At 38.6% G+C, this 23,574-nt stretch overlaps 1 protein-coding gene across 2 annotated transcripts; it reads left to right on the forward strand.

Moving 5' to 3' along the window:
• The first annotated feature begins 363 nt into the window (after positions 1–363).
• LOC108680238 lies at positions 364–22,864 on the forward strand. Of its 2 annotated transcripts, none has more exons than XM_018169026.2 (6): positions 364–540; positions 2,226–2,436; positions 18,687–18,874; positions 20,363–20,446; positions 21,269–21,856; positions 21,952–22,864. In XM_018169026.2, the coding sequence occupies exons 1-6, from the start codon at positions 457–459 to the stop codon at positions 22,258–22,260; spliced, it is 1,464 nt and encodes a 487-aa protein (XP_018024515.1). In that variant the 5' UTR covers positions 364–456; the 3' UTR covers positions 22,261–22,864. The 2 variants fall into 2 exon arrangements, with proteins under 2 accessions (XP_018024515.1, XP_018024516.1); XM_018169027.2 differs by having other exon boundaries at positions 21,269–21,801; positions 21,897–22,864.
• Positions 22,865–23,574: the final 710 nt, after the last annotated feature.

The following is a 23,574-nucleotide window of genomic DNA, read 5'->3' on the forward strand; positions in this document are numbered from 1 at the left end:
AATACCTAAAGCACGGACCAACTAATGTGTTAGCACCGCTACACGTGCTCCGTGTCTGGAGTATCAACAGTTTTAGTATCATTACGTGCAATTCCTAAGCGGAGTATCAGATGTGTTAGCAGTGTACGAAGTGTATCCCGTACCTAGTGTACGGACCATACAAATGTGTTAGCAGCATTACACGTACCTAGTGTACGGACCATACAAATGTGTTAGCAGCATTACACGTACTTAGTGTACGGACCATACAAATGTGCTAGCAGCATTACACGTACCTAGTGTACGGAGCCCCCTGATGTCAAGTACACTACCACGCATTCGCAGTCTCACCGCAGGAGCAGAGTCGGTCTCTAGTACGGACCATACAAATGTGTTAGCAGCATTACACGTACCTAGAGTACGGACCATACAAATGTGTTAGCAGCATTACACGTACCTAGTGTACGGAGCCCCCTGATGTCAAGTACACTACCACGCATTCGCAGTCTCACCGCAGGAGCAGAGTCGGTCTCTTCACCAAGTCTCGCCGTCAATTTCAGGGTGAGAATCTTTCAATTTATAATATCAAGATGAGGCAACTGATCATGATTGTAATAGATAACATACAAGTAGTTTTTTTCATTTGTTATTCATAAAATCTTTTTTTGTTTACCTTGAATGACTCCTGAGTGCTTTAAATTTCCTCATTAAATTTTTGCGTATTTGATAATTTAAAACATGCATAATGCTGGAATTAAAATAGGCCTTTTCAAATAATATAAAATTTTGACCTAGATTCATGCCAAAGGAAAGTTTATTTATTGAGACGTCAAATCTATTTCAACATCATAGAGAAAGAGGATCGTTCTGCAGATAATAAATCGTCCATGTCAAAAGTTTCCCTGATCTTTTACCTTACTGGAAAGTTGTAAAGGTATAATGAGTCTGCAAATAAAAATATATTGTGCGTTTACCACAATGACTTATAACAATTTTACGATTAATAACTTCACTATTATCTTTCCTTGAAGAGTTTTCAGGAAAACGAGTATTTAATTTTTACGAGGGTGAATCTGCATCTTCCTCGTTTACAGGAGAAATGAACGTAACATTTTCTGCCAATATTGAAGAATTTGCACTATATTCCTACACAAATTTTAAGAGCTTAGGAGCTTAAGAAAAGTTTTTCAGTTTTAATTGATGCAGATGAGCTACCTTGTAATACGAGTGCAGTTCACTAGCGGATGCTCTTATACATCTCATTGGTTTTGCAAAAACTCCTTAGAAGTATTTTGATTTTTATGGCAAGGTTATTGATCTGAAGAAATATTCTGATCAAGAATGATCAAATTTTAAAAAATTCATACCCTAATTTAGTTTTATTTTAAGTTAATAAATATTCCTCATTAGATATGTATGAAGGTGGAAAAATTACTTGAAAATGAAAAAATATTTTTAATTTAATTTTTAATTAGTGAGAGTGAAACTGTAATGAGCTCATATATGATATATCATGAGCTTCAATAAAGACCTTTGATCCATATCATTCATTAGCTACAAAATATAGCATTTTCTATTCAAGAATCCTAACAAAACGAAACAATTACATAGAATGCATATCTCTATTGCTAAGGGTCCAATGTTGGTGCCACTGAAGCAATAAGTCTCAGGTGCCATATTCTTCACAGCAGCTGCAGTTCAATTTAATGGAGAATTTCATCGTTTCCTTTAGTTTCACGAACACCATAACTTTATGAGCGGTGAAGCTGAAGTTACTTTTACATGATTTTGGGCAGGAACTTCCAGAGATGATTTGTAGAGTGCCTAATGGAGTAATTCATTTCTCTGTAAGAAATGTTCCGCGAGGTTAAAGATTATAAACGAGGTTATGAATGGTCATGACTTAAATAAGGAAAGCCTCGCCCTGCTGAAGTGGAGATTGCGACAAAATTTGACGTGAATTGAGCCTGGTCATAACGCAGAATTTTTAAATTGAATCACCTCATACAGAAAAATGAATGCCTAACATTAAGTTCTAATTCGACTCCATTTATAAATCTCAAATTTAAAACATCATGCGTGATCTGCAAACTGCGAAAGCTGAAATACTATAGAAATATAAAAATCAAAAACTGTAAAATAATTTAATTTAGATGATTTTAATCTTATCGTAATATATCTACAATTAATTTACTTATTTTTTCACTAATCTTTCACAGATAATAAGTAGGTTCGTGTGTTCACAGGACCGTGTTCGGCCGGTGTCTCTATACGAGTCGTCGTGGGGACGCGTGGCGCTCCCTGTGTCGCGGCCTCTGCAGAGATGCCCTTCACAGGCCACCAACCTGGCCACGACGGTGCCTTGCAGCCTCGTGACCAAGAAGCTTGGTGGCCGCCATACCCCCACACGCAGCAGCCTCAGGCACTCCAGGATGGTGGTGCTGCATCGTACCAATGGTGAGTGGAGTATAGTGGTGTCAACGTTGCAGATTAGGCCTGTGCAGATCAATACAGAATTGATTGAATCAATACAGAATTGATGCAGATCAGGCCTCAACAATACAGAATTTTCGTAGCCTGTGTCAGGTCTCGAACATGCAACTCATAGCCCCGATTTTCACTGTGCATAACCGCCAGGCCACCTGGCTGATTTTGACAGTCACAGGAAGCTGGTATCGAACCCGCAACTCCATTGTTCCAATCCTAGTACTCTGAAGTTAACCAATGGGCCAACAATCATCAACTTTCTAAAAAATTGTTCTGAAGTTTGCAATTTTCGCAGTTTTGCAAGTGGTTGACATAGCTAAGTGTGTGTGAGATGTTTGCTGTTTACGAATTAGCTCTGATGATGCCCCAAAAAATGCACGTCAAAAGTATTATTGATAATCTACGTTACAGAAAAATAATTAGGCCTTTTATGACGGTCGTCCTAATTATGCTTAAAATTTTTAGAATGGCGAGGTTCTTTGGTATACTACGGTGTTGGTATAAATATGTTCATGCCGCAAAGTTCGCATGAAGTAATTGCAAAAGAAGCTCTGATAATTTCTACAATCTGAAGTTACTCTGCTTTATCGTTATAATTGTGAGTCTAGTCTTGGCTCCGACATGCGACAGTTCACTTTGCTCATAACTGAACGTGTTTGCCTTTAAATTAGTAAGATAATAGCGCACTGTTATGTCTCAAGCTATCAGCCATTGTTAGGTGAACCCCCCCCCTCTATAGTCGCCACTACCAGGATGGGCAATTACAACAGCACAACACCCAGACGTCGTCGAAGCGACATCCATCAACACAATTTAGTTTCCATGATGATCTTGAATTGTTCGTCGGTCGAAAACACCCATTTAATTTATTGCTTGATAATAACTTTTTCAACAAGATATTCTTTGGTACAGAAATTTTCTTGGCATATCTCATATTATTTTTCTAGAATTGGTGTAAAAATAAACACCACCGTGAGACAATTTCTCCCAATGTACTAGAACGTAGTTTTTTTGACTGCATCTGGCAGCAAGTTCTTCTAAATAAGATCGTATAGAACGTAGGAACCGCGACTTTTTTTTAGCAGACTAGTAAAGCCTGTCCGACGTCTGGCATCTCCGCGACGTTGGTCAGCAGCGCCGCGTCATTTCCTGCTTGCGGTGGAGATGAAGGAAAATTTTTTCGCCTGGACAAAGGAATTATTATAAACCATTTCAAAAATACCTTTAAAAATAACCATATTGAGGACTTGCGCGCATTTTTTGCTCACGAATAGAAGGGAACTAATAATTCACTTGAAACTCTAACTTATATTATTGGCCGTGTGTTTGTGCATGAAAATTAATTTCAGTCTTTGGTGTCCGTTTTGATCGCTGAAAGAAATAAATATCGATTTGCGAGTCAATAACACTTCGATGCATGAAGCTTGTGTTGACATTCTTTAGTCAATATTACTGAGAGAATTTGAGCGTATGATAACGCGATGGCCGCGAGATGCGAAGTCACGTGATGCGCGACCTCGTGAGGTCAATGTACGTGATGCAAACAGGTTAGTTGTTCACTAGTGAAAAGTGTGGGAATACGCAAGCAGTTGACGCATTTCTACCAAGCTCCCATAATAAAACACTATATAATGAAACTCCAATATAAAAGGGTAATTTCATGAAAGAAGGTTACGAAAACTAAAATTAATTGGAATTAACAAGATTTATTCGCAATTTCAGATTTAAACTTCAACTGCAAAGGTCTTGCGCTAATACAAATGAAAATTACACAGAAACAGACAACACAAACATATTAAATTAAACCAACAAACCCTGTGTTGTTGCAGGGAGGAAGTCAGAACCAACTCGACGATTAACGCTCGTTGACGTCAGCTCGTCACATTCAACGCGACTGTAATCGTCGAATTGTCATAAATTAATTGCTGGCACATCCGTGCGGTGCGATCGTACATGCCTCACGCCTTCGTTCATATTTTACGTGACTCATGCAGCGGACGCCGAACATTACGGCGCAACCTTCGGCATTTTTTTTCGTTAACGGCACATCAGAGTTCGGAAAAAAGCTCACGCAAGTGTAAGGTTTACGTGGCCAGACGAATGAAAGCTATAAAATACTGCATAAATTTTATGAAAATTCTTGCTCGTTCAGAGAGCGAATAGAACATTTATTCATAATTGAACAGTTTTATTATGCGTTAAATTATATAATATATAATTGCCCTCTAACGCGTTTAATTATGTAATATAATTTAAAAGCATCATATATAAAGCTCTTTTGAAAATACAAAAATGAAGGTTGCAATTTAAAATTTGAGGTATTATTTGGAAATTCGAATATTGTTCCGTGATTTGATATGAATTCTAATTTGTCAAAAAATTCTTGAAATTATTACTCTTTCTAAATAAAAGAATTTTGAATAGAATAATGAGTTATGTTTCTCTTTCAGTCAAACTTTGTGTTTAATTCAAAAGGTCTTGACTTGTATGATGTAGTAAGTAAGCCCGACCATGAAAGGCGTATTGCAGTCAAAGGCACCAGCGCTTTATTATACTCTGTATTTATTTAGTCTCGGTGAAGCTTTGTCTCGTTTGCCGAAAGTCGGTAACCGCAAACCTTTGGCTATAATTCTAAAAAATGTTTAAATTTTCAGAATCGCTGATTCAGTTTAATTCGAGGTGCATGCCGAGCACTGCGTGTTATTTAAATTTTGAGTCGTTTTTTTTCGCGTCGTTGGGAATCATGGCGAAAATCCTACAATATTATAAAAGAGTGCGATTTTTTACAACGTATTGAAAGATTACGCAGTACATAATGCCTGAATTTCTGCCTGTCGAGCATCTCAAGACAAAGACCCTGGGAACGCGACATCTGAGCGTCAGTGAGAACGCACAAAATTTTCTGCTCCTGCGAATTTTAGTTCCCGAAAGCGGCTTATAAAATTAGGCTGCAAGGGGAATGAGCTTAGTGTGTTGATATCCTAAGATAAGGTTGATAAAGTTCCTGGATTCAGACACTGCGCAGTACTGGAAGTATTTAAATTAGTTTAAAATTAACAAAAGTTCATGTACGCTGAAAAGAATTAAAATAAAGACTCAGAGCGATAACATGGAATTTCAATCGATTCACTTTGAAATGATCCATGTTATTATAAAGAAAAAGCCGTTTTGAAAAAGCGTCAAGTTTCAAATTTATTCTTTGTTTACAAAATATAATCAAAATAAACGAGTTCAAGCACCTTTTTGAGCCAGGTTTTAATGCATGTGGATTGTGGAACAGTTAATGGGGATAATGGCAGGTCGATTTTAAAAACCGATATCAGCCAACGTGTGGACGTGGTGACGTGCGATCCACACGATATGTCGTTCGAGATTGGATATGTCGAATCTCGCTACAAAATAATTGAAGTTCGCTTCATGAACTCGCGAAGAATCTTGATAGTTTAAAATTTGACAGCCATTCTTCTGAAGCTGGGCTAAACATGCATGTAATCGTAAGCTTTTACCCCCCTACAAGCTAATAGCGACACACAAAGATGAGAATAACACTATTTAGTCTGGACGCTCAAAGCATCTCTCACGTCTAGCTCCCTCACGAGGGCTAGACATCATCATGTCGAGCCCTCACGCTTCTGCAGGACTCAAATCAACAGCCAGTTAAAATACGGTCTCCAAAAATTATTTCCACCTGCACAATTACTGATGATGTGACGTTGTACAGGCCAGTGGGTATGCTTGCTATGTGAAGAATTCTTTCGCATACTTTGGGGACGAATCAATACAATATAAAACGCGAGCTCACAGGTGCAATTATGGCACCTGCGATGCTAGCCTGTGAGTGTACTGTTCAGATATACAACTTAGCAGAAGGTGTAATGCTCAAAATCACACCTATTCTTCGGGAGTGTTCGAAGGGGTATAATCAAATCCAATATCGGTTAGTTTAGATAAATTGCATTCCTTTACTGTAATTCTCAACCTCATTAGTGGTAGTAAACCTGAAAACAGTGATAGCAATGTACATTACATTAATAGTACACACTTGTCCAAGTGTTGCACATTTAAATATTAGTAGTACATTACATTAGTAGCTAAACTGTACAAAAAATGCAATTTTCAACACTTGGACCAAATGTAAATTTTTACCAATCTCCTCGCTCATTAATAGTTTAGATTTGACATAGTAAAAATTTTTGAGACCCAGGTTGCAGCAAGCATGACACCTCACAACACAAAGAAGGCAGGCCACGTTCCGCTATCGTGGCCTTGCCGCCCGTCACTGGTTCTGCCAGTTTTTGCTTACGGCCTCTTGGGTTAAGTTCCTGTGATTCATGACAGAAATGCTGCCATGCTGCAGGTACTCTACTCTACATTCCTCAAAGTTTGCTCACTTTTGTAGACAAGGTAAGAGTTTTCGTTATTATATCGCCCAATGATGGTTAAAAGAAAATGCAAGTTTCTATGTTTTATCCAAGTTTATGGTCACAGCACAAGAGGCAACGATATTTAAAAAACTATACAACAGAAAGGTTTCGCTATCATATATCGAATGGAGAGTCTCATGAATATTTTCCACGCAGTTGAAGAATTTTATTTACGCGATTTCCTGTTGAAAGTTTTCTGTTCTTGTTCAAAGTAAAATTGTCTTTGGTAAGGCATGTCTAAGTTGATTATAGAGCTCAAACTCATCAGTGAAAAGTGTCTGTCCGAAACCCTCGAAGGCATCGGAAACATGTAATCTTCTCGAGCCGCTAGCCAGTTTGTGCTAATGGATGTATTTATACATATCATATGTTCACAAATATTTCAATATACCGTTTGCATTAACAAGTTTAGTGAGCGAAACATGAGCGAAACATCTACTCATATAAATGTTTTTATTTGTTATGATATATTGCTCATATGTTTTCTTAATTTTTGGCAGTTTACACCCATGAATGCTCTAAGGCTGTGCTCACATTTAATTTCCGAGAAGTCGCAATACGTTTTTCTCAACAATCAAAAAATCCCTCAAAAATACTGGCTAATTTGCATATGTTAACAACAAATCTATCGGATTTTATTCTGCGTTCGAATGCTTATGCCTTGTTGCAGCGTTGAATTCAACTGCAATATAATGACTTCTTACAACGTAATTGTAGCGCAGAGAACCAGAGAGATACTGGTTAATTTGCCTATGTTAACAACAAATCTATCAGACTTTATTCTGCGTTCGAATGTTTGTTCCTTGTTGCAGCGTTGAATTTCGCTTCAATATAATGACTTCTTACAACGTAATTGTAGCGCAGAGAACCAGAGAGATACTGGTCGATTTGCCTATGTTAACAACAAATCTATCGGACTTTATTCTGCGTTCGAATGCTTGTCCCTTGTTGCAGCGTTGAATTGCGCTTCAATATAATGACTTCTTACAACGTAATTGTAGCGCAGAGAACCAGAGAGATACTGGTTGATTTGCCTATGTTAACAACAAATCTATTGGATTTTATTCTGCGTTCGAATGCTTGTCCCTTGTTGCAGCGTTGAATTCCGCTTCAATATAATGACTTCTTACAACGTAATTGTAGCGCAGAGAACTAAGAGCTGTTTTGTGCGAGCAGCGCGGCAGAGGGTAGGACATAATGTGTATAGCGCGGGCCCGCAGGCGCCGCAGGAAATGGATCGACCGAGCGAGCCTCCGCTGCGCTGCAGTTCGAAGACCTTTCGCAGAAGCCGCTCTCTTAACGGAACAACGAGGCATTGTTTTTTTGCGTTAATTTGAATTAAGTTTGAAACAATCCCCGTATATCTCGAGCAGTGAATACTTTCATATCATTCCACGACTTCCGAGGAGAATTAAATTTCTAACATGTGAATAAATTGGAATAATTGAAAACAGCTTTTTAGCAAGAAAGTTTTACGAAAACGCCCATAATTAACTGGGTAGCGAGCAGAATCACGTTTGATTATGTGATTTACATCGCTATATTATCTAAATTATCATGTGAACATAGATTTCTGTGTGCTGTGTATTGAGAATCAATTGTAAAATAATATTTCCTCAGCTCTAGCACTTGTTCACTAGCTTTCAAACGAGCAATTGACAATTCATGAGTTTCATTGCATATCTATATTGAAGCCGGACACCCAAATGAGAGATTTTGACAGTTAAGGGTTATTATAGGTTATCTGTAGCGGAAAATCTATCTTTTTATGATGTTTTTAATGATCCTGAGAGTTATCCCGATTGTGATTCTTCCACCTATATTGCTGCTATCTTGAAGACATTTGTTTTTTAATAGAGAAAAAAGCCATTAATACCATCTTAATCCAGAACGGAGAAATTCAGAACGTTAATCCTGAGAAATCATGAAACGATGCATGTCGAATAATGTTTGGCTTCACGAAGATAAACTAAACATGAAAGATATAAAAACAATTGTTCAGGAAGGCTCTCGCTTCCTCCTTGCAGGATAAAATTCTAAAGTGCACTTAACACTTACTTAAACTTCTAAAGTGCAGGATAAATAATCACGAAATTACTTCTACATTCGACCTTGTACACAAAATAGTCATAAGCAAAAATACTTGCAATATATCAGGGTGAGGAGTTTACAAAATCTTTGAATTAATGCTTGCTTCCAAATGATGTGTGCAACGATAATTTTCGTTCCTTATTAAGATTTTTAAGGGGAAGCCGAGATTGCAAAGGATGATATTTTTGCCTTAGTCATGTACTGAGTGGCTGATTTGGGCGTTGTACATTGACTTGATAGCTTCATGGTCCATAAATGGACTTCGCAGGAGCTAAGCCTCGTCTGCCAATGAAAAATTATGCATTGAAAAAAAGCCAATGAAAAGCCGGGCTTTACTGGGGAAATTTCAAGTCAGGGAAACAAAGAGATTTCCTGTACTCCTGAGTGAATGAAAATAAGTAAAGAAATTCTACTGTCTTGATTGTAAAGAAACTCTACTAAATTTAATCATAATTAAACCTTGGTGGTAAAAAATTTTAAATAGGCACACTGCCTTTTCTCGTACATTTATCTTCCGTACTTTTGTCGAAATTACATAGAAATCACTCTGGAATATCAGTTACAGAAACTAAGGTGCCGTGCGCGTCGGCGGTATAATCGAAACATTTCTGTGCTAATCTAGTGTCGTCTCTGAAGTTGTGCATAACTTAACGTCTGCTCAGCAGTGACGTCAGTCAAGTCATGCAAAACTTCTGACTGCGTGACTTGATTGGAAATTATTGATTGAATGAGTTAGAGTGAATTATAGAGATTTATTGCAAACTTTAAAATTAGCTGTGGTATTTTTTGTATTCTTATTATTATTATTCGACGAAGCAGTTATCGTGGCGAACTTCGCGGTTACGTTCAAACGAACTTCGAGGGCACGCTACACATAAGTTTATTAGCAAGCGAAAAATAAATAAAGACGAGAAAGGATGAGAACGGATAAAAATAACTAAGCACTTGATTCATAGACTCTACGAAATAGTTCCGTCTTTAGGCGTCAACGAAACACCTGCAGCGAAGGGATCAATGTTACGGAAGCCGGCAGACTGTTCCAGGTTCTGGAGGCGGCAACGGGAACGCTCGTCTCCGACGATAGATAGACGTGTAGATGGAACGACGAGGTTCGCTGTTGATGACGAACGCAGTCGTCTTTTAGAAGGCAGATCCGACACGCGCTGCAGACATTCCGTGAGATAAGAAGGCGCCAGACCGTGAAGGCACCGGAACTCCAGAACAGCGACCTTGAACTGCATTCGCACCCAGTGAAGATCGCGCAATATCGGCGTCATGTGGTCGAATTTTTGCGTTTTTCGCAGCAGCGTTTATTGCGGATTGCAGTTTATTGTGTGCCGTGGTCGGTAGTCCATAGAGTATTGCACCATAGTCACCATAGTCCAATCTGGTAAGAACGAGCGCCGCCACGAATGCCTCGAGGACCGGCTTCTAGAGACAGCTGCTGACGCTACGTATTCCTCGCAGAACGATGGTGACTTTGGCGATGTGTTCCCAGTCCAGCAGAATGCATAGAAAGTTCATATCAAGTAGAATGCCGCGGTTGCGAACCGAAGACGCAGGTATGACGAACTCGTTGCCATCACGAACAGGGTTGACAAGAAGCTGATGCTGGCGCCGAGGAGTCACAAACCAAATAAAGTCGGTTTTTGATGCATTGAGCTGGAGCCTGTTGGAGCGCATCCAGTCCATGGAGAAAGACATCCGGTCATGAAACGCTTCCGCGTCAGCCGGTGTACTGTAGCCGTAAATTCGGGTGTCGTCGGCAAACATATGCGGATTCAAACTATGCTAATCGTCTATCTGGAATGCGTCGATAGCATATAACATGAAGAGGATCGGGCAGGCACAGCTCAAGTGACCAACGATGGCGTAGAAGATTTCCCGCATCGAACGCATTGGAATCTGAAAAGTTCGACCAGAAAAGGTACACAGCAGCTGCAGCAGCAGGATTGTCCGTCCGATTACCCGATAGACAGTCCGCAAGAGCAGTCGAAGACCCAACATTCGATATGGTTGAGAGATCCGACATTCATCGTCGAACTATGGGTCGGAGACTCGTTTGGGTACCCGAACTGTGCGGCAGAATGAGGTCATCGAGTACTCGGGTCCTCTCGGTATTGTAGATTGCCCCAGGTGCTTGAGTGATAGCGCCAATCATGCGTCAGGACGATGTATAGTCTGGACGACTGCAGTTTTTTGCGTGAGACATCGCCGTCGAGACCGGGCAGCGGACGACAGGGAACGGCACCGGACGCACACACATGGCATCGTTCACTGAAGTAGCACGCGCGATGACAACGTCCAGCAGTCCATGTCCATCCACGTGGTGCGTCGGTAAGGACGTGATGCGTGACCAACCATGCAGAAGGTGGACAGCTGGTCGTTCAGCTGACGCGCCGATGGATCGTCGACGCGATCCAGTCGAACGTTTGAGTCGCCGGTGAAAATCTGGTGAATACATCGCTCTAATCAACGAAACAATTGCGCGCCACAACAACCGATCCAGGTCGATCGACGGAGACTGCAACGCCCGTAAACGAAGCGTATTATAATTTTTTAGGACGCTGATTTGGGTGTTTATATCTTTAGAAACTAAAAAGAAAAGGTTTAACCTTTAATGCTAGGGTTTTTCAATTAGCGCATGATAATTTTTCCGTGCCACTGCAGGATTGGTTATTTGGCAACAGTGATCTAACATTACCGTTCAGGATGAGTCATCCGTACAAGAGTTTGATGCAGCTGAAAAGCTTTAGCAAACTTATACATGATTATAAGTCATGTATAAGACTATAAGATAAGCTTATACATGTCTATAAGTACAAACTAATTATAAAACACATTTTCGTTTTCAATTGTACGTTTTCTAATGACGATAGTGGGAGACAGGAGTGAATAAATTTAAGTTGAACAGCTAAAGATGAATATTATCAATAGTTGTTTTCTAAAAATAACTCTATTACTAGCGATTAAACTAGTTGAAAGCAGGTCATGAACGCCTAGCGATAGCCTATGGTAATCTGCTAAAAAAAACCTGCGCAACTGATGACGAAATTGAATGCCAATTGCTATAGAAGATTTCTTCAGCCTGAAGAATGAATGGGCACGTTGATCTTGAAAAGCGTTGGTTCATTTGCAAGAATTCCAACATTGTGCGGGACTTTAAAGTTCATTTGTCGTGATCGTGGTCGCGCTGTAACTGATAACAGCCACATGCTTCGCGTGTAGCTGCCATCCTGATTGTGTCGACTGCTCTGCGAGCTCGTTCAGCGGAGAGTCAATGATGTCTTTGTTTCGAGCGAGTCTGAGATTTTTACACATCGATATTGACCATTCCCTATGTTAAGTCTTGAATATTTTGATCCGCCAACGAGGTTTCAAATACATCTAAGTTCTGTTTCGAAACGTAATGAAATTTTACATTGGAAAGCGAGTCCACGAATTTAAAGTCATTTTATAGAATAAAAATAGTTGTGGAGTTATTTTTTGCTGCTGTACTTTTTTCTGCCAGTACGTAGTATCCGCGCAGGTTTGAACCCTGATGGAGGTAGAGCTCCATTTTTTCATTTGTAAAGGTTTATAAAGGATGAGACACCCAAGAGACTAGTTGGTTTTCGCCCCGTTTTTTGTTTTTAGAACATCCCTTTATTGGTTGTTGTTTGGTGGAACTATTTGCACCACAACACTAAAATATTACCGGTAATTGAATATTCATAAATTTGCTTTTATTCCAATGCTGCATTCCATTCGTATTTTATCATCAATTGCCGCTTTTCGACAAAATCCCATCATAATAAATCCCATGACAAATAAGCATTCAATCGAATCCTGATTACCTTTCTTGTATTTAGTGCCTGAGTATACGTATTAGGGTAACTGAACGAAACAAGTCACGATGTCTAATTTGCTCAATTAAAAATGTTTAACCCCGATGAAGGTGTTTGAAAAATTTTAATTTAACCTTAGCCGTCTGCATTGCAGCTCAATGATTGTTTTAGTTTAGCTGGTACGAATAAAATTGGTTTATTTTTCGTTATGGAGTTCTTACATCACTGAAACTGAAGCATCTTGCTTGGTGCAGGTCATTCTCCCTCTTCGCTGCGGAATAAAACTCTTGGTGAACATTTTTTGGGGAACTTCGTATCTGGAGTCTTTAGGGGAGAAGTATTGTATAGCAGCGTTTTTGAAGCCAAAAAGACTGAGCGAATTTCAGAAACGTTTAAAAATCCTAATTGTAATTGAACTCAACTTCCAAATAATATAAGACATTAACAAATTTGCACAGATGAGTAAACGCTTCAAGTATTTGAACGTTCAAAATTTAATTAGTTAAAAGTTATTAATTACTCGAGATTTTCAAGTTTTTATCCGGAATGTTGTGGAAATGGTCATTTCATGATGCAATGAAGGTACGGAAATATATTTGAGAATTTTTTGTTGATCCTCAATTGACTTGTTAACCGATTTAGATTGATCGTTTTAGATAATTTAGATAATCAGGGAATAAAAAGGTACCGTTTCGAAAGTAGGTTCTTAAAGTCGCCGTTTCTAACTGACCTATTTTAATTTGACAATAATTTAGCGACTAAAATAATCTCGTTGTATGTTAACTGGCTATATTGCCTTGAGCCCGCAAGCAATACATATATGCTTCAATATTTGACTCCACATATCTAATATGCACAAACAATAGAACCAGTCCAGGTGCTCACAAAGATTTCATGTGATATTTATTGATGCAGGATTCCATCAGTAATTCACTAAGGCGGAATTTCCATTGGCTTCTTGGGGCTCGGGATCACAAAAAAATCTTCGATGATATCTGGAAGAAAAGTTGATGCACACAATATTGAATATCAAAAAAGCGCGGCAACGGCCCATGAAAATTTGAATAACCATTCAACTCGGTCAAAAACTTTAAACGGACCGTACCAGGTGAGTGCTGGACAATTTCAGATAACACACACAAGGGAACTTTCTAGTCTGCAGAAAAACAAAATCCACTGAACCGATCCAAGCAATAATGGATGCTGTCCAAGAGTCTCAAAATACCGACGTGGGAGTGATGATTGACTGGCCTGGCCGCGTCGTTAGGTTTGGGGTATTGCTGAGCAAACAAGTATTGAAATTGTTATTTATAGTATACGAAGTAAATTGTTAGTAATGAAATATATTAAATTTGAATAAATAAGTAAATAAAATTCATTCGTAAATTGATTCTTTTTCGGCACATGGAACCTACCGCTATTTCTAAGAATCATAGACTTTTTCAGGAGGTTATAATAAATAGTCCTGATGGCTGCAACTATTATATTTAAATTAGAAAGAAAACTATTTCTAAAGTATCCCTAAAACTCTCGTCACCCTCGCTTTTTCTTGCCAGGAAATTAGCGTGGAAAAACAACTACTAGATTTCCCAGTGGTGCATGGCTAGCAAGCGACCCAAGCTCCCTGCGAGACATGTCTGGCCAAATGAGATAATTTCCGGTTATTTCTGAGGGGAGCTAGCCTCTCATTGCGCTGTCCGCTGCGTTTTTGTTTGGCTCTCGCAAGCATGTGGCGTAATGCCGACAGATAAAATGACCTCTTGGAAGCGTGCATATTTGGCTCGAACACTTAATTAACTGGCTCGCAATAAATTAACTTGTAGCAATAGGTAATAATTCTCAAATATTTTAATATATCTACGAGCTATTCATATATTCCTGGGGCAACTCAATTCATTACCAAACCCTTTTTTAATCCAAAAAAAATTTTGGAAATTTTTCTTTTATTAGCGTTGTGCTCACGATCATCACTTAAGATTTTTTTATACTAACTTTTAATAGACGAATCAATATTTTGGATCGTTGATTGTGAGTGAAAAATATTAGTTAACATTAATTTTTGTTTCGACAACATTCTAATTGATTAGATGTTCAAGAATTTTTCCTACGTTTCTGAGATTTGTTGATATTAGCGTCAAACGTCAACGAATTCCGTATAGTAATTTTTGTACCCACAATTACTGCATTAAGTGCAAACCAGTTGTACTTAACATTTTCGATTTTTCATTTTGTTTTTAAAACTACTTGGCTTTGTACATTATTAATTTAGAGCATCATTAATTGCTAAGGTTCATCATTTATTGTACTCGCCATTATGGCATTATACAAAACATTGTTTTGTAACCAAACATTGTTTTGTATAATGCGATCACAGACAACATTGTTTGTCTGTGATCGATCATCATACGATCATCACGTGATCACAGACAACGTTGTTTGCCTCATACATGCAATGCTTACGTATCCACGTTGGCTGCACACAAAATTCACTTTGAGCTCTCGTCAAATATCCTCGATGTGGACTGAAGCTGGAATCAATGTATTTCATATGGCTTTCAAGATAAACGTATATAGGGTTGAAGGGCCTTAGCGTGTGGCATTGGAAGCTGGAGCAGATATGCCGAGCCTAAAAGAAGCGGTTAAGTGTCCTTGAAGCCGCCCTGCTTTGATGCACCAATTGAAAGATTTACTGCAATTTGGTTGCGATGAAATCGAAACTTATTTCAAAATCAAACGATACAGTTACAAGTGAGCAGCGTTTCAGTTATGAATGAAAGTACTAAATCGCGGTGATTAGAACTTTGCATTTGGGCAGGTTGAGGTTGGTTAGGAGTAGAAAAACTTTGTGGCTTGTGAATTTAAATAGTACACAATTCAAAATAAGTGTAATGTGGTGTAGATGCGATATGCTACGTACGGTATAGATAGAATAATATAAAAAGGATCAAAAGAAAGTGTCTTTTAAGTTCTAAAAAACCTCTTAAGTTGTTGTTATCGATTTCAGGAGGCTGTGATTGAAAGTTTGTTTTAACGTACTAAAATTCTTCCCTTAAAATGAATAAATTTATCGCAAAAATCCACAGAAATCCTCAATTAATAGCTCCAAAAGCGGCACAGAAACAATTGTATAAAAGAGGACAACAATGTGTCTCTAAAACCTTGTAAATTTTGGTATAAATTTCCCTGTAATATATTTATGAATTTCTCGGCCAGGTAAGCGAAGGCTTTAACTTTAAGCCTCGAGTAACGTTAGCATACACAGCCACGTCGGCAGGCTAACGCTGCAAGGGCGGTGCCCTGGTAACTGCTTGGGCTTATAGGTGCTGTGGGGCGAGAATAAACTTGGTGCCACCCAGAAATGGTGAACATCACTGTAGTGGTGTGCTGATACATCATCCGATGCCCAGGTATGGTGAATATCACTGTAGTGATGTGTTGATACATCATCTGTTGCCTAGGTATGGTGAACATCACTGTAGTGGTGTGTTGATGCATCATCTGTTGCCTAGGTATGGTGAACATCACTGTAGTGGTGTGTTGATACATCATCTTCGAAGAGCATCATTTGTTCAAAATTCGATATTCTGATGTTCAATGACCTTGCTTCTGATAATCATTTGATTCCAATTCATACATTGAAAATTTAAATTGATTTGCATAAATAAACAAGCTGTTATGTATATGGGTCCTCTTTCGTGTGTTAAAAATTCAGGACACCTATGATGAGCTTCCTAATAATTTGATATAAAAGCAAGGATTTAAAATAATCAGCAGGGCTATAAAATTGGTCTAAAATCCCACGAACAAAATACTCTCTGAATGAAACCTCACAAATTTTGATGAACTATTAATCTTATTTGTCACCACACAACCATTACTAGTTGTGAATCAATTGTTGGCATGAACAACGCACGGTATCACAAAATCAATGCACTAGTTTCCTCAGTGCACGTCTCGTTGGCCACGCAAGGATCGCGTGAGGCTTGATCTTGGGTGGAGATCTCACCGCTCCTAGGCACCGCGCCTATATAGGCACCGCGCCTATAGGCACCGCGCCTCAATGATGGCAGCGACGATTACTCCTGTAGCCTAAATCATATTCTCCGGAGCGAGGCTAATGATATATATAAGCATACCCTTTGAATCCATCATCGTTGCATCTGCTAATGGAGGTTTTGTTCTCTGACTTGACAATTATAGAAAAAAAGGAAGAAATGGGTGGAGTAAATACAGGTTTTTACTACGTATTGCTGTGAGAAGTTATGTTGATTGTTCTGACTATTGGTTGATTCGTACTATGTACAATGTATAGGAATAGGCTTTTATAAACCTTGTAAAACAAAAAATTCATACGAGTGCAAAATTCGTGCAGGTATTTCACCAGATCTCAACAAACTTTAAGTGCGTGACAAAAAGACAAAAAGCCGTAAAATACAACTAAAATTTATACTTTCCATTCAAAGTTGTACTATAGTCACATTTTTTGGTCAAGTTGCAGATTATGTAGTCGCGTATACAGCAATGTGATCATGGCACAATGATGTCGAGTGACATTATTATATTTTTATTGGAGCTCGCTGACTCGTAGGAGTCTCGTTGCTGTTGTGTATGAGATTTTATGTTTTTTTTCGATGCAGTTACGTCATGATATTTGCGGTACTTCATGAATCCTATTATATATGCACTACTTATATTTCAATAGCCAAATTACTTCGGAACAAACTACTAGACAAATAACATCCGCACTCTTGACAACTTTTATTAAAATTAAATGCTACTTAATAGGAATGGCTGCCAACGTAGCATTATTTGCAGGATTAGGTGTAATCAACGATGTACAAATACTTGGAGGAAATCCGTTCAATTTAGAAGAAATGGGTGGAGTAAATACAGGTTTTTACTACGTATTGCAGTGAGTAGTTATGTTAATTGTTCTGACTATTGGTTGATTCATGCTATGCGCAATGTGAATAGGCTTTTATAAACCTTGTAAAACAGAAAATTCATAGGAGTGCAAAATTCGTGCAGGTATTTCACCAGATCTCTACATACTTCAAGTGCGTGACAAAAAGGAAAAAAAATATAACTCAGTACTCACTGCAGTGAGTGACAGAGAGCGCAATTTCTCGTCGACGAAAACTTGAGGCACGGACAGACGGACGGACAGACGGACAGACAGACAGACAGACGGACGGACGGACATGGCGAGCACAATAGTGCATTTTTTTCCATAAATGAGAAAATGCGCTAAAAAGATCTATATACAACTGAAAAATATATTTTCAATTCAAAGTTGTACTATAGCCACATTTTTTGGTCAAGTCGCATGACATTGAAGCTCGCTGACTCGTAGGAGCCTCGTTCTGTTGTGCTTGAGATTTTTTTTTTCGATGCAATTACGTCACTATATTTGCGGTACTTCATGAATTCTATTGTATGTTCACTACTTATATTTTAATAACCAAATTACTTCGGAAATTACTTGACGAAAGACATCCGCACTCTTGTCTTTTTTTTATTATAATTAAATGTTACTTAATAGGAATGGCTACTAACGCAGCATTATTTGCAGGATTAGTTGTAATAAATGATGTACAAATACTTGGAGGAAATCCGTTCAATTTTAATGCAATAATGTTGCAAAAATTGGCTCCATCGCCGACTGCATTTGCTGGAACATAAATTCAGAACCTAGTCAGTCTTTTTCATTTTAATAACCTGAGGTTCAAGAAAGGTATCTGGAAAACTTCAGGTTAATTCCCGAACATTGGATTAATTCATTTAAATTCGCATTCTCCTTTTACTGTTGACTTTCATTTCTTACAAGAGTGGCAAAGTGGGCGGTGTACTGGGCTTTGATGACTTGCCTATCTTTCAGGAGTGGCAGAGCGACGGTGGCAGGGCAGAGTGGGCGGTGAGGGCGATGGACTGGGCCGTGTGGGCGCTCTGGTGATCACAGCCCAGACGCTGGTGGCTCTGCTCATGGGCGGGCTTGTGTGCTGGGCTTTGGTCTGGGCGCCAAATTCCATCCCGTTCAGGGAGGTGCCACATTACGCCGCCATACCGGTCAGACAAATGCAGTCACTGGATCTTCTTAATTATTATTAATAATGCATGCAATCCTTTGCTAATAATTATATAATAATAATAATAATTCATTGATAATTGATATAATAATAATTTATTGATCTGATCGTTGAAACCTTTGATAATAATGATACGAGTATTTAGGCAATTTCTTGTACACAATATAATGCGGATTGTAAATATTTGATAGAAACTAGTGAAATAATGTCAAATGTAGTCTAAAAATGAGAAATAAGGGGGTATCAATTTTTGAAATTATTCAATTAGTCCGCGAGGTTTAGCCTCGTGACTTCTTTCGACTCAGAAACAGGACTTGGCCAGATATATTGATATTATATTGTGATGACTTCAAGATAATTACTTGCCAATTATTTTGAAACAACGGGACATAAAAAATTATGGGACGAGAAAAACTAAGCATACTATTGACTATTCATTTTGATACTAGCAAAACATTGGAAGATTTTATCAGCGTTGTATATTTATTCAATTTCAGAAGTAATCAAGTAGTTTCGTGTAATTAAATCATTAGAGTCTTCAATTTAGTTTTAGTCTGCATTGATCGAGACTGCTGATGATTTAAAGAAACAGTTTTTCACAATGGTAATAAGTTGCTGCTTAGTGTGAAAATTAAAATTTTTGTTGATAAATTTTAACCCGAGTTCCTGATTAGGTGCTCGGCCTTATAACTCATTGAAATTATTTAATTAGAAGCCGTCTGAATAAAATTATATTTTTAATTAGTGATCGCAAGATGATTGGAAATTTTATTCAAGGGCAAAGCATTTGTTTACCTCTGTTGAAGTTTAAATTTATTTTACAAAACATTGAGATATAATGTAAGAGGAATTTGTTTCTATTTTAACAGAGACTCAAAATTAGAGTATATGATGGCAAAGATTATCACAAAATAAGCATTATTTTATTTGCGATTAATTAAATTATTCATTGACTTACTGATTTTTCATCTTCAGTTCAGTAGCATTGCGCCGGGAGTTCAGTTGTGCATGCCTAGAAGGCATTAGGTTCTTATTTCTGAAGTAAAATTAGTTAGCCACAAATAGCAGAGGTGAGAACTCCACCCTGGGCTTAAGTTTATTCTTCAGTATCTGTTGTTTACTAACACGGAGCTCTGCTTCTCAGAGGCGCACTCTACGGCAATGCTCAGAGTAATTGGGGGGAATACTGAGCCGGCCGAACCTTAAACTTTAATGAGGCTTCCGTTCCGCAATGAGAGCGAGAGTGAGCTGGCTGACGGTTGGAACCAAGTGCAAGCTTCATATATAATTGATGGAAGCTTAATCTATTATTCATCTATGACTCAATTTTAGCTTTACCGGCCAGACTCAGATGACACAAGAAGACTCACACTGTCTTCTTTATCTGACCGCTGTTGAAATGACATCTATTTCAGGCTGATATATTTTGCAATTAGGCGTCAAAGAAATGTCGTTTTTCGCTGCGCAGCTGTTGGTGAGCGGACTCCTGGGAGTTTTGCTGTTGGCTTGCTGCTCCAAACGACCAAAGCGACGACCAGCCAACATACTAAAGGTAAATATGATGCCGCGATGGCCAGTCAACATACTCAAGGTAAATATGATGCCGCGATGGCCAGCCAACATACTCAAGGTAAATATGATGCCGCGATGGCCAGTCAACATACTCAAGGTAAATATGATGCCGCGATGGCCAGCCAACATACTCAAGGTAAATATGATGCCGCGATGGCCAGCCAACACACTCAATGTAAATATGATGCCGCGATGGCTAGTCAACATATTCAAGGTAAATATGATGCTGCGATGGCCAGTCAACATATTCAAGGTAAATATGATGCTGCGATGGCCAGTCAACATATTCAAGGTAAATATGGTGCCTGCTGCTGTCTGAGCTTTAGTGAGAAACACCTGTCGACTTTATGGGAGGACTGTCGTAATAAGGCAATAACTAATTCATAGTAAAGAATGAGAGGCATTAGGTCTCATGAAAAATGTACTTAAATATTAATTTTTGAATTTTACTCTGAGTGAGACGATTTTTGGAATTTTTAAAGTTCTTGTGGAAGTTCTTAATTTAATGTCATCGTATAAGACATTTCACTTCAAGCTCCCTAAGAGGTAGACAGCCAACGACACGGAGAATATATCAACACTCATCATTAAATAGATGAAGTTAACTGCATGCAAACAATGTAGCTAGTTTTGAATATCGAATATCAGTAGTGGTATCGCATGAGTTTTATGCGATACCATTACTCATGCGATACCATTACTGATATTCGATACTTCCATTTATGCCATTTATGCGATACTTCGACAAATATTGATATATCATTAATATAAAAAGAATTAAATCGTTGTATCCTGCTTGCAGATCATGATTGTGTTAACGTCGTTCATGGCAGTGGTGGCATGCCTGTGCGTGTGCATCTTTGCGGCGCTGAAGCTCGTGCATCTCGCGCCCATGAGGTGCCGCGAGGTCAAAGAGGTCGTCGCTCTCGTCGAACCTTCACTGAACGACTCCGCGAATCCGACGCTCGAGTTGAGCGACAATAACGACGCTGCTGCAAGAGCATCGGGAGATAGAGCAATTTCGAACGAAGGAAGTGACAGTATTATTAATAATTCCAGCTTAGCTCAAAGCGTTGACATTGATGGGACTGGTGATGTATCAGACGCCCCAAGTTTGGCCGGAGAAGTGAACAGTTATGTCCAGCACTCAGGGGACGGTAGCACAGATGGAGCTAGCAGAAATCAAAGATCTGATCCCGTTTTTGATGACGGAGTAGATGATGAGGATGAAACTTTGATGAATTACGACGGGAGTGGAGAAGCTCCTCCTGAATTGAACCTCCCAAAAGCATCTTTGGAGCTGGAGTCTCCGACGACCCGTACTCTCCCAGCCATGTCAGACCCAACAGTATTGATTGAAAAAGCTTACTGTGTGTGCGAATCTTGGAAGGATCACTGGAGTCTCCGACGACCCGTAATCTCCCAGCCATGTCAGACCCAACAGTATTGATTGAAAAAGCTTACTGTGTGTGCGAATCTTGGAAGGATCACTGGAAACAAAGTCTGAGGTATCCAGACTTGAGTTGTGTCGAAGTTAACCGAGTTTTGCCAGTGCTTATTGTGGCAACCTGCATTGTGACGGCAGGTGGCGCCATTTTGTCAGGCGTTGTAATTTATTTGATATGGGCGTCCCGGGCATCTTATTATAATCCCATACGACCCACGGAGATCAGACCCATGATGAAATCGAGTTCATTAAAACGAAGTGTGAGCCTTCAGTGTCGCAGTAACGGTGTACCTTACTGGAATGGATCTCCCAGTACAAATGGACACTCGCGATACATTGTGAACTAATATCGTTGTAAATGATGTATGAGTGCTGTACATTTTGAAATGTTAATTTTCGTGACTTGAACTTGGTGATATTGTTTAGCTTGACTCAGGATGAAGAGAAACATTCACTTACCGTGCGCGGAAATGAGGAGAGTTACCACGTGTAAATTTCGAAGCAAATATTTTAAGAGATTCTCGTTTATTAGTGCAAGAATACAAACGCAGTTGCGGTAATGTCCGCTAGAATTGCGATATTGCTCGCTGTCTGCAATGCATAATTGTGGTAATGCCGGCTAGAATGAAAATGACACATCTCGTGCGAGGAATAACATTTCAGTTAACAGAAAATTATATGCATAAAGAAAATCTGAGACATTTTTACAGCTTTGTTATGATTTTTTTCTAACGGAAAGTGCTTTACAATCATCATGATTAATTCATGAATAATTTTCAGCTAAAAACACACATTTTAGTCTTTGTATAGGCATGCACATGAGTAAGTAACTGAGGTATGTAATCAATACGTCGCTTAATGTGAATAAGGCAGGGTAAATGATTAGAATAAGAACGTCGCGTAATTGAAAATTTGTTCTAATAAATTCAGGAATGACGTTACTTAAAAAATTATAGGAAGGCATTGATAATAAATTTATATTTCTAGTATCTCGTATAAAATTACCCTTCAGAGTTGATAAAAAATAAAGTATCGAATTTTGATGTTCAAATTTGTTGTTAAGGTGAATGAGTTAATCTTAATTGTTTTTTTATTATTAAAAATTACTGTAAACCAAATGTTAATTAAAAGCCGTCTGTTTAAAGCGGTTCTTTGAAAGTTACTAGTAACATTTTAAGGATATATTACACAACAAACTTTCCTAATTCTCAATTGGGAATCACAGATGGATTTAAATCGACATAATAGTATGTCATTTTGCACATATTCGACCATTTCGAATTACTTCACTACCCAGGTCAGAAACAAAATATGAAGCAGGACTTCATATTTTTAAGTCAGTGAAAAGTTCAAATCACTTTCGTGTGATCTTTTGAAAGAAAAAAACTTGTTGGTGCCAATGCAAACGTCCACACGATGGTAATCCATCAAGCCACAGAAGTCATATTCTGGCAATACCGAGAAAACTCTTTGCAGTTGCAGAGAGCTTGGGTCTGTGAAATTCATTCTCGATGCTTTCAAAAATTTCTAGTATATTTTGCAGCGAATGATTTTCCATCACGAGTCTCTTGCACTTCTGGTATTGGAGGGCAATAAGTTCAAAAACAGAGCCGTGATTTATGATAAGCGTCGCATCTGTCGTCTATTCTCGGTCGATACGA

This window comes from Hyalella azteca, unplaced genomic scaffold, assembly GCF_000764305.2.
Source record: "Hyalella azteca isolate HAZT.00-mixed unplaced genomic scaffold, Hazt_2.0.2 contig6926, whole genome shotgun sequence".
In the NCBI taxonomy this organism is placed as follows: domain Eukaryota; kingdom Metazoa; phylum Arthropoda; class Malacostraca; order Amphipoda; family Hyalellidae; genus Hyalella; species Hyalella azteca.